Source organism: Tauraco erythrolophus, chromosome 2 (assembly GCF_009769465.1).
Source record: "Tauraco erythrolophus isolate bTauEry1 chromosome 2, bTauEry1.pri, whole genome shotgun sequence".
In the NCBI taxonomy this organism is placed as follows: Eukaryota; Metazoa; Chordata; class Aves; order Musophagiformes; family Musophagidae; genus Tauraco; species Tauraco erythrolophus.
In genome coordinates, this window is record NC_141466.1 from 132,812,207 (window position 1) to 132,835,415 (window position 23,209).

Genomic DNA, 23,209 nt, shown 5'->3' on the forward strand with positions numbered 1-23,209 from the left:
TAATATTTATTTAATATAATATTAATTATATTTATTAATTTTATCAAAATAATATACGTTATATATAGATTATATATGGATATATACATATGCACACAGACCCAGTATATACTTTAGATATATGTACACACTCCTATATAAACTATAGCATTACTACACAAACTATAATACTGTACGTGTAATAGATTTGCAGTATACTTTTGTTTTAAAATTATATTAAAAAATGGTAGTCACAGAAATAATCTTAGCAATGTATGCATAATGTCCATCAGATTATCTAGTGCATATAGAACACACGATACTGTATATTGCATCATGCCTACATAACGTCCCTCACGCGATGGCCAGCGCACCGTGTGCAGCGCGCAGGGCTACAGATGATGCCTGACACGTGTGTGTGTAACACACATGTAACACACGTGTGCTACGCATTGGCACCTGTACATACACAGGGCTATATCATACATCACCCTATAGCTGATGCACACTGTGCACTCCCCAAGCTGATAAAAAATTCTGTAGGACAATATTGTTTAATTATATGAATATCGATAACGTATCAATACGATATATAACATTATGTACTGTAGATAATGTGTTATGATATGCATCATCTAATAGGCAATATATCATTTATAATACACATTCTATGATGTGTAAGATATTATACCCTGCAGTACGTGTTATGAATTGTACTTATGTAGATATTCCGTGTAAAATATACTGATAAAAAGGGTTATAATTTTAATATTTAATATTTATTTAATGTAGAGTTATAATTTATTGCACATAATAAATTCTGTATTTCGCGTGTGCGCGTGTGTGTGTAATTAAAATAAAATTTTCCGGGTCACAATGTGTCACCACCCCATGCAGATGTTTGGCATTTTCCTCAGCTTTTTGTTGGTTTTTTTCTTTGAACTGTTATTGCAATACGTGTGATTTACATATGAAAACCTGTAAAATTAGCAAATGAAATGATGACTCGGTTCCTTATCCTGATAAATAAATCCCCATTCTGCACCGAGGCTGAATGGTGCCACTGCTCCGGCTGCCACCGCAGCGCCCAGAGCCGGCGGCACTCGGGGCGCTCCCGGCGGCGCCTCCGCCCCGCTTTCATCCACCTTCTGCACGAGAAACGGTCGAAAAAATTCAGTTTGCCCAAAACCCCGGCGGGCCTCAGGCCCTGGGTCGGGCACACGGCGCGCAGGAGCCCAGGCGGCACCGGTGGGGCGCTGGGCTCCTCTGGGCATCGGCACTTACAAATGGTGACGCTTTTCCGAAAGTAAAGGTGACGGGTGGGATGGAGCTGCCGGACGGCTCTCAAAAACAACGGCCGAGTTACCGCACCGGGAGGGCGGGTTCGGAAAGTGTCCCATGCTGGTTCCCCTCCGCCAGCGCAGGACCGCATCTCCCCATGCCAGCGACCGGGCAGCTGTGCCACCGTGCCACAGCCACAGCCGTGCCACCGCCCCGCAGCAGTGCCACCACCTCACAGCCATGCCACCACCCCGCAGTTGTGCCACCACCCCACAGCCACAGCCGTGCCACCGCCCCGCAGCAGTGCCACCACCTCACAGCCATGCCACCACCCCGCAGTTGTGCCACCACCCCGCAGCCACAGCCGTGCCACCACCCCGCAGTTGTGCCACCACCCCACAGCCACAGCCGTGCCACCACCCCGCAGCCGCGGCCGCAGCGCTGCCCGCTTTGGGTCTCTCCCTGCCTGTACTGATGCTAAGGGCAACCCCAGAAGCTGGGGCCCGAATATCACCGGGATGTTCGTGCCTTCGCTCGACACTGCGCATCTTTTCAGCCGCGCACTGAGATGAAACGAGATGTTTTTAAATAAAAGCGTCGGTGTGCTGCCCTGGAGCCTTTCTCTGCAGGCCAGCCCCCCGAAATGAGAGGCCACCTTGGCATGTCCATCTTTCTGATTAACGTTTCAAATGACCTTTGTTATGCGGATTGTAAACTAAATTTAATTAAAACCATTTAAAGCCCTAATGAGGCTTTTTATCTGCAGGAGGATTTGAGAGGTTTGAATGCCACGTGCCAAACGCAGGCAGCCCCAGGTAACTCCCTGCACCGTGCAGCTGCAGCAGCCCCACTGGCCCCAAATGCCCACCAGGACCCAGCACCCTCGCCAGTGGGCTACAAGACAGGAGGTGCTGGCACCACACGGCACCCCACAGCACCCCACAGCACCCTGCAGCACCCCACAGCACCTCACAGCACCCCATGGCACCCCACAGCACCCTGCAGTACCCCGCGGCACCCTGCAGCACCCCACAGCACCTCATGGCACCCCACAGCACCCTGCAGCACCCCACAGCACCCTGTGCCCCACTGGGGACAGACAGACAGACGCACCAGCGGCTCCGTGAGTGGTTTGCCCCCTGCCAGCTTATTAAAAAACGACGCAGGTTTTTAAACAGGTTTGTGTGGGGAAAAGGTCTGAAATCCAAAGCAAAAGCCCGGTCCCAGGCCCATTTCCAGGCTCACCCTGTCCCGGGCCCGTTTCCGGGCTCACCCTGGCCTCTGGGACACCCTCTCCCACCTGCCCAGACAAGAAACAAGCCAGAAGATGCTCAGCCAGGCCGGGCAGCCTCGTGCCCCACAGCCAGCCCCAACACCTTTGGCTGTGCCAGTTGTGTTTCCCAGCAAGCCCTCCAAGCCAGGCAGCCCATTGAGGCACCTGCTGTACCGACGGCTGTGAGTGACCACGTTGTTGGTACCAAAATTGCTAAAAAATTACATTCGCGAAGCGGCATCGCAGAGACTATTCCTCTGCGAGCTGGCCCCGCCAACGGGAAAAGCTCTTCCCAGCTTCTCGCTAGCTCCACACCCACACCGGTGCTGGTGCTCAAGGTGGGTTTTCAGGACCCTGAAGGTTCCTGTAATTCATCTCCCTGGTTCCTTTCCGTTTGCAAACAATATCTGTTTCAGACCATGTGTTTGTTGGGCTCTTTGTGTGCTCAGAGAGGAGGAAGGCTCCGGCGGTCCGCAAACCGGGCAAACATTCCTGCTCGTGTGCACAGGGAGTGAGCGACCCCCATACCTGCCCACCAACCGCCTCCGAGAACTGGGAACGGCGTCACATTTGGAGTGGGACCAGCGTTTTCCCGAACCTGTTCCTGCTGGATGCACTGGGAGCCATCAGCAAATGGATTTGTTAGCTGGCAGCAGGAGGCTTTGTTTGCGCAGCGCCGGCCGGCCCGGGCTGCCGGGTGGTGAGAGCGCGGCGCCGAGAAGGCAACACCTGCATTCCCAGAAGCTGCTCCGTGCGGCGCTGGCCGAGCTCCGGTTTCAGCTGCGCCGCTCAGCTCTCGGCGTCTCCTCTGAGCTAAAAGCGGGCATGGGGGTCTCGTGGACGTGGAGGTGGAGGTGGAGGCAGGGCAGAGCCCCACCTCTCCTCACTCCTTGCCAGAGTACCAGCCCTGCTAACCACACTTCCCACCGCAGTGTATGTTCCCGTCCGGAGAAGACACCAAAGCGCGGGTGCTGGTGGCCGCCTTGATAGTTCCCTACAAACCTGGGAAATTCCCAACAGATTTTATCTGCCTCCCGGGACAGGCATGAATTTACTTGACTGTTGGGAAATCGATACCGACGTGAAGCAGTTGGTTTGTGGCCTGTCGGTCCCACAAAGATCAGAGCAGAGATTTCAGTGGGGGCACTGCTGAGAAGATGTGGATGGAGCCTCTGGGTGTCTCCGAAGGCTGTGCTGGGCATCGGGCTGGAAGCGGTGTCCAACAGCCCGAGAGGACTGCCGCGTGCGTTGGCACAATCCCCGCGGGGAGCTCCAGCTTTGTGCGAGCAGAGACCGGGCTGCCCAGCCCGTGGGCAGCTGTGACACACTGGGCTGTGGCAGCCCAGGGTCCGGGGCTTTCCGAGGCCAGGAAACAGGGACAAGTCAAACCACACTTGGTGCCAAGCACGTTTTGCTGCCTGCATCTCTCAGGCTCTTGAGGGCGCGTTCCCTTTTTCAGTGTATCAATTTACAGCTAAAACCACAGCTTCGCCTGGACCTGGAGTCAGTCCTGCTATAACGAAATTGGTTTCCTAGGAATCAAGGCAGCAGGAGCTGGCTCTGGTGCTTTTTAGCCTGACTGAGCAAGAAGAAGAAAAAAAAATCTTCCTCTAGAAGCATCGCAGTATCAAAAAACATGCAGACATTTCCTGGGAAGCTCCCCTGCAGGAAGCTCCCGGAGGTCACCTGCCTTTCCCACGGCGAAGCAGCCGCATCTCAGACAAGAGCCTTTAGGTGAGTGAACATGGCAGGAACAGGTTGGAAACCTCTTCCAGTGAGCAAAAGCCTCAGAGACGTCATAGTCCCCAAGACACAGTGCACCAAACTACCCCAGCCCAGTCCTCTCGGCCCAGACTCGGCCTGTACCACGCCAGTGCGTGACCAGGGATTTGCATTCGGGGTTGCCCCGCAGATCTGCGTGCCATGAGGCTGGCTCCGTGGCTTCTCCTGCTGGCAGAGAGAGCGCAGAGCTGCACTGCGACACCTGTGAGAAGGGTTTCACTGACCCAGCATACATCTTCCCCACTCACACTAATATAACAATTTTTGCTAAAAAATTTCAGAAAATACTTTCTGACCAAACCCATGCAATTCCCACATACGGACACAAGCCCTGGAGCACCGACCACACGTCAGGGCTGATGACCCCAAACTGCTGCTGCTTAAAACTGGTGCTCCCAGGACCAGGCACGTCCTCACAGAGCCCTGCCGTGGGCCGAGGGACGCAGCCGTCTCTCCCCCCGCAGGGTGATGCAGGTGCTTGGCACCTTGTTTTCCCCCTGTCCCAGTCACTGCCCCGTGAGTTTTTCCATGCACTGGTGTCTTCCCCCTTTCCAGAGAGGAGCCCTGGCACACCTGGTGTACCAAAACGCTGTAGTTTTCGTACACCAGGACACTAGAAATCCCACGACAGGGCAGAGCGGGACCAGGCAGGATGAAACGAGGCACCCAGAGGCTTGGCCGCCTCTGCACCAGCCTCCACGGCTCACAGCGAGAGCAGGACGCAGCTTTTCGACGGAGCCCCTAACCCCACACCTCCGTGCCAAGCGACCCAAGCAGTTAGCACATCCCCTCACATGCAAGGATTTCTCAAAGTTTTCCACTTTTCCTTCAAAGGTGCTCCCCCTCCTCATGTCTTCCCTGCAACGCCTTCCAGGGAAGATCCCTGGAAGCTCTTCCATGGCTCTCCCCAGCAGCCAGAAGCAGAGCACAGGGACAGTCTGAGCGTGGTGACAGCCACAGGCGAGTGCCCGCAGCATGGGGCAGCAGTGCCCGCGCGCCCCTTCACACAGACACACCTCACCTGGCTCTTCTCCCCCCTTTAATTCCTTTTTAATTAATCTCATGGAAAGGTGCAGAGCAGGCTGGTGCCTACCAGGGCACCCTGCCAGCTGAAGTCCAGAGCCTGGCCCCAGCCCCCAGCCCCCTCTCAGAGCCCCCCCCCCCAGGACCAGCCTGGCAGGGAGAAGCAGGAGGCAGCAGGGGCACGCTTGAATTTGAAAATATTTTATTTGAATAGTAAATAATTATACAGTTGAAACAGTTCTATCGAAGCACTCTATAAATAGCTAACAGTTAAGAAAATAATGTGTGTAGAAAAAGAGATTGCATCTAAAAGTAAGAGCTGTCAGCTGCGCAGGATAAAATGGTTAAGACCGTGTGTTATTCTAGGTAGAAAAGTTAAAACCTTTTTAGCAGATCCCTTTAGAAAAAAAGATCTTCTAAAACGCACAGTGAAATGGCAGGCAAGGGAGACAAAAAAGCGCATGAGAGTATCTGCGATCAAATAATATCAATCTTCATAATTAATATAAATAAATAACGAATAAATAACATAATTACTCAAACCAACATATACAGATAGTCAACTCAGGAGCTACCGTAATAAGGGCAAAACGAACAAAACCAGCGAGTTGGCATGTCACAGTTAAGGCAGTTTCTACAGCATTTTCTGGAGACCATCAACAGCGGAGTCAAGGCATTTGTGGCTATACTAAAGGAAATTCTCATTTCTCTTCAAGCGGTTTGATCTGTTCACATCGATAAAAACCGAAACGAACCAACAAAAAAAAAAAGAAAAAACCAAACCAAAACAAAAACCAACCAGAGACCCCGGGAAGGTAAATGTAAAGCCAGATTCCAGCAGTTCACAAGCCGTATTAAAGCTAATGGTGTGGCGAGTCCCGAGCGCAGCCCGCGGGACGCGCTCGGCCGCGGCGGGAGCGGCCCCGGGAGGGGAGCGGGCCCCGGGAGGGGGTCCGGGCCCCGGGAAGGCACGGGCGGCTCTAGCAGGCGGGGCGCAGCGGCACCTGCAGCAGGATGACCTGCCTGTTCTCGGACGGGTGGCACTTGTTGATGTGCCGGGTGAGGCCGGGCGAGCTGTAGAAGGTGGCCGGGCAGTACTTGCAGGGGAAGACCTGGGCGGCGTGCAGCAGGCGCAGGTGCCGCTCCTGGCTGCTCTTGCTGGGGAAGGTCTCCCCGCAGACGGGGCACAGGCGGCACTCGGCGGGCGGCGGCGCGGGCGGCTCCTCGGCGGCGGGCTCGGAGGCGGCGGCGGGCGCCGGGGCGGCGGCGGGGGCCGGCGGCGGGTGGCCCAGCAGGTGCTTGCGCAGGTAGGCCTGCCGGCGGAACCGCTTGGCGCAGCGGGGGCACTCGAAGAGCCCCTCCTCGGAGCCCGCCTCCGAGGCGCCGCCGGGGCTCGGCGTGTCCCGCTCGCTGCCGCTGCCGCCGCCGCCGCCCGCCTCCTTCGGCGGCTCCTCCGCCGGCGCCCTGCCCGCCTCGGGGCCGCCCTTGGCGGCGGGCGGGCGCGGCTTGTGCCAGCGGCGGTGGGAGGCGAGGTTGGCGGGGCAGGAGAAGACCTTGTCGCACTCGGGGCAGCGGTACTCCACCCGGACGATGCGGGAGCAGCGGTGCTGCGCCAGCGCGAAGGGGTCCCCGTACTCCTCCTTGCAGAGCTGGCAGATGAACTCGCCCAGCGGCCGGGCGCAGCCGCCCCGCGCCTTGGCCGGCGCCTCCACCGGGCCCTCCTTGATGCGCAGCCCCAGCACGGGCGACGTGGTCACCTCGTCCTCGAAGGTCAGCTTGCGGATCGCCTTCGCCTTCTTGCCCGACGGGGCCTTCTGCCGGCCGGGCTCCGCCGCGCCCGGCGGGCGCTTAGCGGGCGGCGGGCGGCCCGAGGCGGGCGGCGCGGCCGGGGCGGGCGGCGCGGGGGCTCCGCCGGGACCGGGACCGGCGGCGGCGTGGCCGGCGGGCTGCTCGGCGTGGCCGGCGGCGGCCCAGAGCTTGAGCTCGGCCGGGGCGAAGAGCAGCGGGTCCATGGTGCCGGGCACGGCCGGGGCGGGGAACGACTCGGCCGAGACGGGCGAGCCCAGGCTGAAGCCGCGCTCCAGGTACTTGTCCCGGCTGACGGGCCGCGTGGGGCTGTACAGCGCCTGCACGGCGGCATCGGGCGTCCCGAACGGCACCGGCGGCGGCGGCGAGTCCCGCGGCGGCGGGGCGGCGGGGCAGGCGGGCGGCGGGACGGGGGGGGCGCCGCCGGCGGGGAGCGGCGGGCCGGCGGCGGCCTCCCGGCAGCAGCGCGCCCGGTAGGAGACGGGGGTGGGCCGCCGGCTGCGCTTCACCAGAAAACCCCGGGGCATCTTCGTGCCGCGTCCGCGCCGGCGGCGGCCGCGGCTCACGCTGCTCGCTCTGCCCGCGGCGCGGCCGCCGCCGCCTTTAAGCGGGCCGGGGCCATTGTTCGGGCCGGCGGCGGCGCGACGGGCCAATCAGCGGCGCCGCGGCGGGCGGCGGCGGCGGCGGGCGGAGCGGGTGCACCTGAGCCCCCGCCCGCGCGGCCCCCGGCGGCGGCACGCGCCCGGCCCCGCCCCCCGCGCCGCCCGGCACGCGCGCGCCTTTGTGTGCCGCCCCGGGGCGGGCGCTGCCCCCCCCCCCCCCCGCCCCCCGCCCGTGCCGGCACCGGGGGGCCCGGCGGGCAGCGGGCGCGGGCGGCAGCTCCGCGCCCCGCGGGCCGAGTTCTCCCCTCCGTTGTCTGACGCCGGGGCGGGCTCGGCCGCGGCAGCGCCGCCCGCCCGCGGCCCGGGGAGAGCCCGGCGCGGAGCGGCCGGCCGCTCGCGGCGGGCAGGCTGGCACTGCGGGCGCAGGAGAAGGCGAAAGTCACTTTTGCGGGAGGCAGGCTGCCCACCTGAGGCGCCCCGCGCCGGGCAGGGGGTCGGCGGCCCCGCCGTCGGGAGGGTGCCCGGCGCGGCCGCTTGGCGAGGCGGGTGGGTTTTGTCCGCCGCCGGCGTCAGGTGCCAACCGAAGGGCCTGATCCGGCGCGGAGCAGCACGGAAGGGGCCTGCCGGCCGGCGTGCGCAGCTCGCCCCGTCACCTTTGTGCGGGACGTTAACCCCGCGCTACGGAGGGGCGCCGCGGCCAACCGGGGGAGCGGGGACGCGTGCTGCGGCCGGGCCGGAGCCGGCGGGCAGCGCCACAGCCCGCTCTCCGCCGCGGCGCGGGAGCGCGGCCGGGAGAACCCACCAGCCGGCCCGGCGGTAACCTGTTACGCGGTGCGCCCTCCGCCCGGGCCGCTGGCGAGGAGTCGCCCCCGGCGCGGGCACCGGGGTCCGGGGACCGCAGCGCTCCCGCCGGGTCCCCCGAGCCGTCCGGCCGCGCTTCCCGCTCTCCCGCGGCAGTCGGGCCGGCGGCAGCCCCGGGCAGAGCCGCACGGACGGGGATGGCGGTAGCGGAACGGCTCTCGGGTTTCCGTGTGAAACGTTACGCGTTCGGTGCACGGCGAAGCAGCCGACATGCGGGGGGCACCCCCGTTGCCCGTGTTCTCGCATGCCGCGGTAGGGTGCCCAAGCAAACACGCGCCCGCTTCGAGCGCAGCGCCGCGGACCGACGCTCCAGGATGGCGAGGATGCGCCCGGCGCTGCCCCGGGCGGCGTTTGCGGGATCCCTGCCCGCTCCCGGCGGCGCAGCGAGGGGCCGGTGCCGCGGCCGGTCCCCGGCAGCGCGGCAGGTGCAGCCGCCGGCGCCTGGAGCCGCTGCGGGGCGAGCACCGGGCCGCGGCCCCGCTCCCCCTTAACCCTTTGTCTGCGGCCCCAGCCCGCCCCCGTCCCGGGGCTGCGCGGCGGCCCACGCGGGAATTCGCGCGGGCAGCTCGGGGGGGCGGCGGGGCCGCGCTGCTCCGCGCGTCGCAGGTGGTGGCACGGCGGGGAGGGGGAGCGGGGCCGCCCCCCGCTGCGAGCAGCCGGCCGGCGTCGGGGGGGCGTGCGGGCAGCGCCGCCCCCCCCCAACCCCGCTCCGCTCCCCGCGGGTCCCGCGCGCCTTTGTGGGGGGCGGCGGGGCACGTGGGCGGCACGCGAGCGAGCGGCGGCCCCCCCGCGGTTGCGGCCCCCCCGCGGTCGCGGCCCCGCTCGCCGCCTTTGTGCGCATCATTAGCATAAAGCTGCGCGACCCTCCCGGCGGGCGGCACAAAGGGGCGCGGAGAGCCCGGGGCGGGGCGGGGGGGGGCGCCGGGCACCGGGGGCCGCCGCTCTCCCGGGTGCCCCGTCAGCGGGCTGGGCCGCGGAGCGGGGGGGGCAGGGGGGTAGGGGGGGGTCGTAGGGCCGCCCCGCCCGCGCAGCCCCCCCGCCCGCCCGGTGGGACAGGCGTGCCGCGGGGCGGGGCGGCCCGCACGACATTAGCATACAGCTGCGGGCCCGCCGGGCACGCGCCGCCGCCCCCCCGTCGGGGCTGCACACCGAGAGCCGTGCCCCCCTCCCCCGTCGGGGCTGCACACCGTAACACACACACACCCCGTACCCCGTCGAGGGTGGACACCAAGACCCCCCCCTCGTCCCCCGTCGGGGCTGCGCTCCGAGACCCCCCCCGTTCACCCCGGCGCGGCTTCACGAAAGCGCGGGGGGGCTGCCGGGCGGAACCGGCGCTGCCGCCTCACCTGCCGTCGGCGGCGGCACGGCGGTCCCGGCCGGGGCGTACATGGGCAGGTGGTAGCGGTGGCGGCGCAGGTAGCGGAGGACGGGCTCCCGCAGCGGCGGCGGGCAGGGGCTCTGCTCCGTGTGGTCCTCCGGGGGCGGCTCGGCGGCGGGGGGCGGCCCGGGCACCTGCAAGGCAGAGCCATCAGACGGCCGTCCCGGCGGTGCCCCGGGCAGGGCGCTCGCACAGGGACGCGCACCGAGACGTTACGTGTGGCGGCGGGGACCGAGAACGCCATGAAAACGAGTCGGGGGCAAGATGTGCGTGGCAGCGGGACGGTGCACACTGGGCACACCCTGGGAAGCCAGGGCGTGGGATGGCAGTGGGCACCGCCACCGGTGGGCACGGCCACCGGCTCTGCAGGCTTCTCCCTTAACTGGCACTGCCGCCCGCCCGCACGTGCGGTGGCCACAGCCAGCTGAACAACCCGAGCCCGTCTGCATGAGCGGGCACCGATGGGATGTGTGCATGGAGGCGAACCAACACCCACGTGCACGCAGGCCTGCGGTCATGCCTGACCCTCTCCTGGTCTGACAGGTCCCTAGCACTCACCCAGGGAACCCCCCCGCCACCCAATTCACTGGCTGCTTTTAACTGACTCCTCAGAGCAGCCCCAGCTGCAATTTGAAAACCAGACCATTATTTCCCGTTGAGGACAAGTGGCTTTTCTGGAAAATCTCACGCTGCACATGTGTGCCCTCGGTTTGCCGTAATGCTCCAACAGCTGATGGAGGTGCAAACACCCAGCCCCGCCATCTGCATGTTTGCATAGCTGGAGCTCCGCATGTTGGAACAAACACATGTTTGGGATCCTGCGGAAGGGTAAACATTCCCCGCGCCATCGCTCCGCGTCAGTGACGGGCAGGGGCACCCTGTGCAAGAGGCACGCATACATCAAGTGCAGTGCTGACAATTTCAATACACGGGCTGAAAACCTCCTCCCCATCCCAGCTGCAACTGGCTTTTCTATGCCTATAGTGCTTACTACTAGTGAACATTTCCGTAAATATTATCCCTAAATGCGTGAGACCTATTTCCAATTTCTGTGGAAACTGTAACGAGAAATGCCTGACTTCTGTGTATTTGCACTCACAATTCTCAAACATCTCTTTTGAGGGTGTATTTTCCCCTCATTTTTACATTTCCGTGCTGGTTTATCTGCCGAAGTGAGCTGCAACATGAGCAACAGGCAGCAAAGCCAGCAGGTCTCTTGCTCCATACAGGAATACAGCCAGTCCCGAGGCACTTCAGATGTATTCCATAAGGGCATGGTACCTAGCATGTATTTGGCAGCGTGCCTACAAGGAACACCCAAGGGAAGCATATAGATGTGACATTTAGTAAAAACAGTTAAAATCACTGCGAAGAAAATCCAAACAAAAATACAAAAAGACAAATTTGCATTCGCATACAGGTTCACGTAAGCAATTCTGACTCATAGAGGTGCTTTCAGTCCATTCAGTGAGACTATTTTTGTGTCTCGGGGCTACTGCAAGAAGAAAAGGGTGAGGCAAGCGAGTCTTTAATTTGTAGGACACCAATTCCCCTTTCTCTAAAGTTGTTCACACTTACAGCATGCAAAATGCCGCTGAACGCGGGCAAGAAAAACACTTCTCATCAGGCCTCCCATTCTGCACAGAATTTCATTTTGTGTTCTTTTATAGATGTCTTCCAAGAGAATCTAAAATAAAACTCCACGGAGGCACTTTCTGTGCGATGACAATAGGAGGGAAATTGCATCCAGCCCTTCTGGGCAGAGGCAGGGCTCGGGCGTTCGGGTGGCCGCAGCCGCGCCACGCGCCAGCGCGCCAGGTCGGGCCGTGGATACGTCCCTTCCTTTGTAACCCCGCCGCCACGTGCGGGGTTTGTTTTCTGCCCGGGTGAAAACCCCACGAGTGAATGCTTCAGAAATACTGCCGTGGCACGGAGCTCCCCTGCCTTCCACAAAAGCAAGAAGAGTGTGAGGAGAGAGGGTCAACTGGTCTCAAGTAGTGGGCTGCAAGAATTGAGATCCAGACCGCAAACTGGGTTTGAGATCAGCCAGAAATTCGTCAGGGGTGGGGGAGTGCAGCGGGCTCTGCGTTTTGAGCAGGCAAAGTTCCAGGCTGCTGAGACTTCGTGCCTCTGTCTGCGGTACTAAGGCCAAAGCTGCAAACAGCATTAGCAAACATTTTAATTTCATCCTTATTCAGGAAATCCACTTATCGGTGAAAAAGCCAGTTGCTTTCACTCTTTCGGCTACAAAAGCCATTCCCTGTGGGTAGATGCTGAAAAATCTGCTTCTCGTAGGCTCAGCTAAGACAGGTTTGGGATGGCCTGTAGTGTACTCTAATTAACACTATTAAAAAAAGAGGATAACTGAACAAATAAGCCTCCAGATCCTGCTAGGTAGATGTACTAAACTGCCCCTATAATGCAAAAACGCTCTGAAGGAAAACAAAGCAACTTAAAATTCTACTGGCAAATTGGAAAATACGCCCACGTAATGAAACTCAACAATAAGCTGTAGGTGGTGACACCCCCCACACACACCCCGCCGTGAGATATAGGATCTGCTCAGGTTTCCCAGAGGAAATAGCTGAACAGGAACATAAAGCTTTAGAAGAAAGAGGGAGAAGAAACCAAAGTGCACAACACCAGCAAATTACCTAAATAACAAAACGCGCTCGCCAGTTACTTTTCTTACCTGTTCCGACATGGAGATCTGGCGCAGTTCCTTCTTGAGATCAATAAACCGATCGTGATAGATGGCCATGGACCACGGTTCCCTGAAGTAGCTGGTTAAAGGAAGAAATTTAGTTATCTTGTGAACCTCTCATTAACCACTAATAAAGTATTTACCTGCTTTTTTGCCTTTATAAATTACAGTTCTGGCCCCATCATGATCGTTTGTTCATAAAATGCCTCCCGTAACAGCATGGTCAATCAATTCTTTTAATGGATGTTCCTGATGTACAGCCAGCTTCAGTAATTACATTTAAAGTGGCTTAATTCAGAGCTGTGGCAAGACCCAGTGAAGAATCCTGATTTTATCAGAATTTAAAAGCCTGAAGACCTGTAAAGAACGGTGTCTCCATTATCTGTCCTCATTTGAGAAAAGCAGATTGCAGGATTAACTGAACTGCTGCATAAACAAATTAAATTTGTGTAGACAATGACACAAATGTTGTTCATCATTAAGGTTTCTGGATTAATAAAGGCCAGAAAAACAGGCCACCGCTGTGCTGCAATATGTTCTTTGCACTAGTACTCGGGAGCTAAATTGAACCTGTTCTAAGAGGAAGCTCTTGTAACTTTTTCTTTCAGTGACAGCAGTCATGACAGCATTCTCCTGTGAAAAAGGAGTAAAAGGATGGAGAGGACATGACTCGATGCAGAACCCCAAGGCTGTAAATAAAACTGGAGGCAGCTCGATTACAAAGGTGTGATTTATTTCTCTTTCCTCTATAAGGAAAAATAATTTGTAGAGCTTTAGTGAGATGCTCTGGGAGTAATTCTTGTTAATGCGAACTGGAGTCAGGAGGTGCACCCCATCCATCCCAGTAATGACCCAACAGATGTCAGCAGGGTCACCCTGGAAGGCTTAGGATGGGGGCGTTTGCGTGGCCGCGACCAGCGCTCCCGTCGCTGGAAGGGCGGCAGCAGGCGCAGCGCGGCTGGCAGGAGCACGCGGGCACTGTCGCTTCATTCAGGTGCGTGGTCTTTAAACGAACATCTGGATGAAGCGACTGAAAACGCTGCACGAGTTTGGGAATTCTGACGTGGCTGTCTACAGAAAACTACCGGGCAGTTTCCTTTTTGCAGATTTTTTTGTCGTTAATGCGGAACGGCAGTATTTCCCCCCTCCCACTCTTTGAATGAAACTTCAGGTCTCGCTAACGCCCTTCGCAATTAACAGCACTTTGTGCTCCTGGCAGAACTTTGCTGGTTTTTGACACACTCATCCCATCGTAAGCTCTCTCCTCCCTTCCCTTCCCTTCCCGCTGTGCCCCTTCATCCGCGTTTCTCTGTATCGCAGGCTGGCTGGGGCTGCCTCTCCCAGGTTTGCACGGTGTCCAGCACAGTGGGGCTGCCTCCGAGAGATGTTTCCCAGTATAAATATTTATCACACTATTACAAATACCGTGTCCTTGCTCTGGTGAGTGCTGCCCAGGCTAGGAGTCTCTGGTAGCCCGTCACCATGACCGACACTACCTGCTCATTCGGATTTAAATGTTAGAAAAGATGAGCTCAGCTTTAAGTGCCTCTATTTATTATATACTTATACCGTGTGCAGAGAGCTAGAGAAGAACAGGATATTCCCCAAATATTTTAAAAAACTTCTATTTCAGAAGAAAAACCGCACCCAACACAAACCTTTAGCTCAATGTCGATACTAGATAGCAAAGCAGGAGAAGGGGGGTGTCGTACAAGAATACATTAAGATAATTAAAAACTCTCTCTTTTTACTGATATGCCCTGCTGAAAGCCATGTTCCACTGGCCAAACATCTTGTTTTCAAGCTGGCATCTTATTTTTAATTCTAGCCCTGATAAGGTGGTTTTATCTCTTGATTGAGGCACGTCTTCCAACTGCCTTACCTTGGCTAAGCTGTTCACCTGCCTCACTGAGATGTTGCATGGAATGATGTTCATAAAATGTTTCAAGGATGTTACACGTTACTGCTGCTGTTACCAGCTCAGTCCCTAAGTGCATTTTTAGCTGTTCCTGTCAATATTCGCAGATTTGGAGCTCGGAACCTGAAACGTGTCACCCAGTTTGCAGTATTTGATGCAAATGAAATGCCCTTTTGTCTGTATTTTCTAGACAGGCTCCCATAGGAGCGACCAGTAAACAACACTTACTCCCAGATTCCCTTTAATTCCCTTCACCTGAAGAAACGTAACCACCAAAGGCAATTTAAAGATACACTTCACAGAAACAATTCACTTTCTTTGCTGGCTCTACATTTTTATGTATTTCTCTTTTCCGTTAGAATCACCTTTCTGAAGGGGCACGCGGTGTTTCTGAGAAAGCAGATCTACATATGGCTGCTGAAGGGAAGTTTAATAATGAAAAAACCCATTTGAAGCCAAACCAACAAGTTGACTTTCTGCGGCTCATTCCGAATTTTATTACCACTCCAGCAGCAGTCCCTCGGGGCAAGCCGTGGAAGGCTTGGAAGTATAATGCTCTTCAGTGTACAAGATGAAGCTGGCATGCTACCAACGGAGGCTCAAAGGCTCCTCAACTATCCTGAGAACAGCATCTGCCACATGTGTTTGCACCGTTTAGTCTTTCAAAACCTGCCAGAGCCATCGGGCTAAACACGCACGAGATGACAATGTTTGCCAGGAGCATAACGGGTTTTCAAACGTGGTCACTTCCTAACGGGGATCCCCTGCTGGCAGACTTCTAAATGGACAGAAGCTATCGCGGGAAGGCATTTGTACGGAGATGGGATGAAATGGTCTCCTTTTGAAGACAATAAGCGACATCCTTTTTGTTGCTAGGGAGCTGGTCTCGCCTTCATCGACAAACAATATTTAAAGTCTGTTCTGCCTCATTTGCGACGTGTCGCCTACATGAGATGAAAGGGAAGGGGGAAGAGGGAAATATTTAGCGGCGTCCTGTACAAAAGACACGGAATCTTTCCCTCTTCAGCAGATACTGCATTAAATAACACGGACAAAGCTGGTCGCTGCTGGCGAGCAGAAATGGAGGTTGCATGCAGGTGGTTCTCCGTCTGAGAGCTGCCTGTAGTTATTCTGCATTTCATTTGCAACTACACGCCACTTTCGGAGAAGGAGACTTGTGCTAACTGTGAAGCTGCGGGACGCCTGCAGCATGTCCTGGCACTCTAAAGCGGCGGCAGCGAGGACCCGGCACCCATCTCCGGCAGCGTTCCTCCATCGAAGGCAGAATGTCTAACGGCACGAGATGTTTCACTGACAGCCAGATGTTAAAGCCAGAAAAACTTAAAAATTGAATGAAAAACCTTCAGAGTAACACACTCGGTTCGTAAAACAACAAAACAAAACGCAAGATACAAAGTTAAAAAAACAATCAATAATTGAAGTTTTGCTAAACTAAGCTAAATCCTGTCACAGGAAAGTAATGGGGGAGACTGGTGAAGACCAGCGCTGCAGGGTGAGCTTATCTGCTCTGGGAGACCTGACCTGTTGTCACTCACGAGCTTGGCCTAACTGGACTGCTCATACAGACCAGTTTTGTCACACCACTGCCACGCTTTCCAGACCTCTGCAAGGTGGGCTTCTCTTCGTGAAAATGAAGCAAAGCAAGGAATAACTTCCACTTATTTTATTGTGGAAGGGAATAACCTCCACTTAGTTTATTAAAGACAGGCTTCGGAGGACCATGTTGATTTCATCTGTATATATTTCATATTGGGTGCTTTTCCTGGAAAATCTCAGCTGAAATCCTCTCTCAAAAAAAAAATAAAAATCACTGGTGGAAAGAGAAACTGAAAGCAGCGATATGAATGTGTCTGACACAGCAAAAAAACCCACAAATCAGTTTTTTAAAAAGGTTTGATTTTCTCATTCCTCTTAACATGAAAGTAAATCTCATTATTACAGCCTGAAAACTAGTGGTTTTCTTTTTAATGTGAGGATCGTAATATGTTTTTAATTACTTCCATTCCTTTTCTTGCTGCCTCAGTGCGCCCGGCGACAGGAGAGACAGGCGGTGCCAGCGTGGCCAGCTGTGGCACACCGTACGCAGCGGGCACGCGGACCCGACGGCTCGCCAAGGTCGGTGGAACAATCCCTCCCTGCAGGTGAGCTCACCGAGCTTCCAGAGCCCGCATGCGCCACGACTGCCGCGCTCCAGCGCAGGATCCAGCTGAGGGAGTGTGCACTGCTCTGGATCCGTCGGTGTTCCCGTGCTACTCAAAGCTTTTATGGAAACAGCACAAAATCAAATCCCGCTCCGCGCCTCCCTGCTATCCCCACTCTTTCACCAACACGCGTAGACCTGGAGGAAACACCTACGTTCAGAAACTCAGACAATCTGTGACGTTTGTTAAATGTCTCTAAATAACCATTAACATGGATCTCTTGAAATCACGTTCGTTTCTTCCCAAGGCAGCCTGCAGCTCACTGGCGACCTGCCTGATGGCCCATCGCACTGTGGGACGCTGCTCAGAGCCGTGTGCTCCATCACCAGCGCTGGAGGCACTTGCACAGCAGCACACGGGTTTTTAGGACACAGTACAAGGCAGAGTCATCAATAAACTTAATCTCCCGTTAATCTGTAAGTATCAGAGTCTCCTTTGCTCTCTGTAGCGTCCCACACTTAGTGCAACATGGTGGATTTTCAAGCTGAGTGTCCATCTTTCTGAGTTTAAATTTCTTTTTTTTAAGCAGAAACGTAATGCTTGAAATGCAAAAACCTCTAGGCTGTACAGCTACATCTGGAAGATGCTCTATCAATTCTCAAATGCCCAGCTCTCAGTATTCTCAAAGTCATTCCGTAGCACGTTTGGACTCTTTAAACTTGAACGACTTGGGCAGTTTATGGAAGCTGAGTTTCTCACTGGCACTTTTGGCACATGATGGAAAAAGCTACCCAGGTGCTGGTGTGCTGTTGCTGCAGTACCCCTCATTCCTTCTGGGTTTCGCCAGGAATGCTGCTGCTACTGCAGACACCACGAACCAAGCCAGAAGGACAAACCCAGATGAAACTGAAGCAGCTGGTCAGCTGACCTGGGCTCAAGTATAACACAATTATGCCAGGAGTACCTGTGAAGAGCAGGGAATTCCACTTCCTGGGAGCAGGGAGAGGAAAGTACTGCAGTGGGTTGGGATGCAAGGCAATTTTAATTTCCCAGTCCTTCTGACATTGCTTCCCAAACATAGTTTGCAGATTAGCAAAAGTCTTCTCTCCAGCACAAGTGCACCTAAGAAGAAGTATCCCATCTTGCCAGGAAAAGAGAAGATGCGTTGTTTAGGGGAAAACACGTGAACGTTTTTAAAACTCTTAAATACAAACATGCTGTCATTCCTGTAAAAGATAGAGAATATTTCCAGATATGCCTTGCATAGCTGGACCAGGAATCATAAAGCGTAAATTTAACTGCTGATAATAAAGACAATGTAAGTAAAACCTCTAAGCACTTCCTGCTAAATATCAGCTGACCAATAATTTTGAAAGGCAGCTTGTTTATCTCGGGGAAAAACAGGACCAGTTTGTATAAAATCCAGTAAAGCACCACCTGAAAGCACTGTTCTTAGCCACAAAGAACGTAAAATGTTCCCTCATTTGCAATTTCTTAAAATTCACTTACAACTGCTGAACAATCGAGCAAACGTTGAACCAACAGCATGGGAGCCAGAAAGCTGTTTAACTCCTCGCTCCCTGGTCCTGCTCACCGAACGCCTGTTTGTCCAGGCACTTGAGTCACTCCTGTTCCATTCCTTCATCTCGGATCGCCCTTACTGCTCTGGCCCAGTCATTACTGAGAGCAGTAGTCTTACGGACAGTGAAGCTGTGACTTATTGGGCAGATGTACGAAATGATGATAGCGTTCACTAATCTATAGGCTGACATTTCTGTTGTACTTTTTGGTAAGTAGAAAGGAAGCCTGTGCTTTCTTTACCACTTTTAACAGAACTATGACCAAACACGCAATGTCTTTTGTTTGGAAGACAACTGGTTGAAAACCTGTGGTTTACAAACCCCTTTTTTCTGTCGCTGCAATAGCAAAACACAGCGCTCTGCAACTAATCCTGCAGTTCTCGCTCAAGGCAAGCGGCAGCTGAATCCAGACCTCGTGGAGGACAATGCTGATCGCACTGGGCCCAGTCCAAAACCTCACTGGGGCTCCTGCAGAGACTGCTGACCTCAGGGGGATGTGGGGCATGGTAGGGTACGTATTGCTTGCCAGCACCTTCGCTGGTTATCTGTCCTGACTGATCCATCTGTTCTGTTTTCTGTGTTTTTAGTATCCTGGAAATGTTACGTTAGTGTGCCGTTACCTGGAGGCGCCATCAGAAAACAGCTGAGCAATATCTGCTTCACGGTGGGACACTGCAGTCCCTCCCCGTGCTCAGTATCCTCGAGAGATACTCTCCGTTACTTCAGCACTGGAATCTGGTCAGGTTTACGTACTTTACTGGATAGTAGCAGTTATTGCGTGGCTGTTTCTCACTGAACCGCTCTTCAAACTTTCTAAACTCTTTAAAATTGAGATAAACACATTGCTGTCTGCTCTTTTTATCAGAAAATTATGGCTGACCCTGAAGTAAGGTTTATTGCATTTTTTCACGTAGTACTATTTCACACGTAATGTATTACGAAAAACAATTAAAAGGAAATTAAATCTGACTCAGAAAATCAACAAATAATGCTGTGAGCAGCGGTGTGATTGCTTTTCTGCAATTACTTGTTTATGCATTCGGAGTTCAATCATTCATAATGGTTTGAATAATTACTCTTCTGAATCAGCAAGGTTCCACTGCAAATGAACGTGGTAAGATTCAGCTGACTGGCCTTCACGAACTGATTTGGACATGGGGTTTCTTAGTAACGTAGCTCTTCATTAGCAAGTTAGCTGCTCCTTAAAACCTACATTAATATCTACAAATCTAAAGCCACCTAAAGGAGTCTGCCATTTATATTGATTTGCTGCGTAAGCACAGCTTTACCAGTGCTCCTTGGGGTGAGCATTTAATTCTGGTAGGAAAAAAGCTGTTAGTGCTTTGATATTCCTTCATGTGTTCTTCTTTCCTTATCCCGTCTCCCTCTCCGTGAAAAGCGCACGGATTTTCCTCTAATTAGGCTGGAAAGCGCGTTGAGTAGCATTAGTCCCTCTCAACCATGCTCACTACCTGCCTCGTTTCCTTTCTGTTTTTTTTTCATCCCTGTAGAAAACAAGTCTTACTGTCTGCATGATGAACAAAAGCCTGAGGTGGAATCCCTTAAATGTAATCACGGTGTGCTACTGGTATGGGATCTGGCAAATTCCAGGCAGCAGTGCATTCTAGTATTTCTCTTAAGGAACAATCACTCTTCGTTTCTGAAAGTCTCGTTTAAAACCAGCCTTTCTATGTAGCACGCATTACATGGTTAAATAATAGCTGATTATCCAGGCTATAAGTAATAAATTCCTATCTTTACCTAGTCCTTTTAAAAATAGCACTGAAAACATCAAATGTTCTTCTTTTTCCTAATTTGTTATATTGTGAGATTTATTAGAGTTGCGGTGTCGTTAAATGGCACTGATGAGTAAATCACTTGTAGCTTCACACAAACAGTACTATGATGTCTATCAGCATGTTTTACAAATTGTTGACCACCAGAAGTGCCTAACATACAGCATCTTACTAACTTCAGCATCACATGGAGAGTAAATTTGTAGAACGGGTACAAGAAGAAACTTGAGAAGGGGATGGCCGAGCCACACAACATTTCAGAAGGTGCCTTTTAGAAACTGATTGGCATAATGATGTTGCCCCTGACAGGACTCCTCATCACTGTCAGCCCAAATCCGAGCCTTTCCTCCAGTGGTGCTGCCTTTGCTGCGCTTGCTGTCGTGCAGCAGCGGTACTCCTTCGCCTCGTCATCAGAATTGCTGCCACATTAATGTGATGCAACCAGCACCTTCTGCAGGTCATGACTGAAAATGAGTTCATTGATACAGTATTACAAAATCCCAAGTAAAAAACCACTCACACCTAATTGGATAAATAAGCTACTTAAGTATTTTAAAAACTAGTGGGTCAGATTTTTATGCATTATGTTAGTAGGTTTGGTTTTCATTCATGCCAAATGAAGCCCACATGAAGCACTTCCATCTCATATTAAAGGCATGATGCCAGTGAGCATCCATTTGGTTGCCAAGTATCAGGAGACCCCTCTAATTATCCGTTTTGTACTTAAGATGCAGCAGAGGGAGATTCCACTGCTCTGTGGACACGTTCCATAACTTGGCAACTGCCTCACAGCTGCCTTCATCCCGGGAGACTACAAAAGGGTGTAACTGGCTGGTTACATTCCTCCTGTGTGAAGCAGGATGGAGCACTGATGAACGGTAACAAATCTATAAGCTTAAAAATAAAAGTAAAAAAATATTTCGGAGCTCTCTCCCCACTCCCCTCTTTTATCTGCTGCTATGGCAATGGGAAGAATTAGAAGGCTTTCAAGTGAGCACCAGAGACCTCTGAGGGAAGGGAAGGAGTGTGGTACAAGGGACACTTCATGTGAAACCTACTGGAATTTGCTTTCTTTTTCCTTTAAGAGAAGTCTTCCCTGTTGGAAAGAGCCTGACTCTTGGGTGCTCAAATTCCAGTTGAGCCTTTTTGAGATACAGCCTCATGGGAAATGAATAAGAATTGCAGAAACTCTTTTCTGAAGTGGATTCCAAATCTAGGGAGTAATGCTGTTACATTTCCAGGTGACATAAAAGGTTTGTATACAAAATCCTCGGCTTCAGGACACTGTGTCTTTGGTTCTGCCTGCCCTGACATCGGACTGCACTGTAAGACCTCTCTGCTCAGGAACCTAATGCCTGAAGGCCCAGATGGAGGGAGTACACGTACCGTGGTGGCATGAGGCAGGTGGAAGGGGGACCATCACTGACGGCAACGGTGCCTTTTTCTTGTAGCACAATGACAAGTGAGGATGAGACTTTTCTTGGTCAGTAAATATTGCCTGTCCAAGGCTCTGACAATTTGCCCAGAAGACCTTGGCATCCTATGAAACAGTCAGAGGGATGAAGTGCATCCCACTGTGATGCAGTCAGAAGAGACAGCTGTCTGACTGGATGCGGTCATCTTCTGGCTTAAGAGCCTATTTCCTCAGCTGTTGTTTGCATAGGTAGAAACAAAAACATTGGCTCTTAAATTCTTGTTTAGCTAAGTAATGAACTGAGCCCACTCAGACTCTACTCTGAATTAAGCTGAGCACCAACACCTAAGAGAATCACACCCAAATATGGCTGCAGAAGCTTAACTATAGGCGATTATTTTTTAAAAAGATCAGTATCTGTTGTTACCTCACTAATATCTGTATCACTGGGATCACAGCTAAGGCAGCCAGGCGTTCTGAGGAGCATTAATTGTAACTGTGCAGTTGCACAGTTGCACCAAGACCTCCTTTGAAAACGTGCAGGGTACCTGTCTGCTAAAGAAAGGAATAGAAACTTTAAAACTCTTTAGTTCTATCAGAGACAGCGTTGGCTGGTTTAAGTAAGAGAGCTAAAAGCATTGTTTTCCCCACAAAAAAAACTTAATTCAAAAGCATTTGAGGCTTTCAGTGAGCTGCGAAGGAGGAGCATCTGCCTCACTACACGCGTCCAGCGCTGGAGTGCACTGGTGCATGTCGCAGCCAAGCGACCGTGGCCCTACGGCCGGCTGCTTGCTCGCCAGGCTGGCACGTCAGGGGCTCCAAGGGCAGCAGTCTGGGTACAGAGTCGGTGTTAGTGTGACTGGGGCACCAGGCTGCGGGTCTGGCAAATGCAGGGGCCAAGGGGCTTCCTCCCCTGGCATGGCACGGGGGGTACGCACCAGGGCAGGGCGATGCGTGCCCACCCCCCTGCTCAGCCTCCCCCACAAAGGACATCTACTGCAAGGGGAGGGGAGGAGGTGAGAGAAGGGACTTCCATCTTCCACTGGGTTGCAGGTCAAGTCTTGCAGCTTTGAATCGTTTCGAACTCGTACTGCAATCGATGGAACTTTTCTCTCAACAAAAGGAAATGTGCTTTATCTCATCGTTACCGTCAGCCGCGGTTTCACGCGCACCATCGGAAGGGGTTGCTGCTTCAAGTCAGCTGAATCCTGAGGGCCTGTTGTTAATGCTAATTTGGAAATGGCACTGGCACATTATGGTCAGGAAATCCGGTATCATGGGGTTAACTTTCAGCTCTTACACCGAACGCAAATCAGTGAGGAAATTCATTGCTAGGTGCAGTCTCTAATTATTTAAAAGATAATTTGCATGCTACACAGAAATAAATTAGCTCCCAGGTGACAGCTGTTCCACTGTGTCCATTCCTGGAACTAGATGCCATGCTGGGAAATCTAAATGCGGACCAAAAGATTAAAACGTTGTACTGTCTTGCCTTGTAGGAAGGCCCTCCACAAAACAGAGGCACGAAGACGGGAGGAGGGGAATGAATGTTTCAAACCAGCAAGTTCAGAAGCTTAACAAACCACACCGTTTTCAGAGCCTACGCTTCCTTCCCACTAAGGGCACGTCGCGTCTTGCTAGAAGATACTG

The 23,209-nt window shown here is 53.9% G+C and overlaps 2 protein-coding genes across 2 annotated transcripts in view; both read right to left on the reverse strand.

Annotated features, from left to right (window-relative positions):
* Positions 1 to 6,318: 6,318 nt before the first annotated feature.
* INSM1 (INSM transcriptional repressor 1) lies at positions 6,319 to 7,671 on the reverse strand. The gene has a single exon (XM_086631172.1). The coding sequence runs from the start codon at positions 7,669 to 7,671 to the stop codon at positions 6,319 to 6,321; it is 1,353 nt and encodes a 450-aa protein (XP_086487298.1).
* Positions 7,672 to 9,903: 2,232 nt separating this feature from the next.
* The window catches only part of CFAP61 (cilia and flagella associated protein 61), a 103,768-nt gene continuing 90,462 nt past the window's right edge, over positions 9,904 to 23,209 (reverse strand). The window contains exons 25-26 of the mRNA XM_086626586.1: positions 12,678 to 12,768; positions 9,904 to 10,119 (exon numbers count right to left, since the gene is read on the reverse strand). Of these exons, the coding sequence (XP_086482712.1) occupies positions 9,904 to 10,119; positions 12,678 to 12,768 (307 nt within the window). The remainder of the gene's footprint in view (positions 10,120 to 12,677; positions 12,769 to 23,209) is intronic.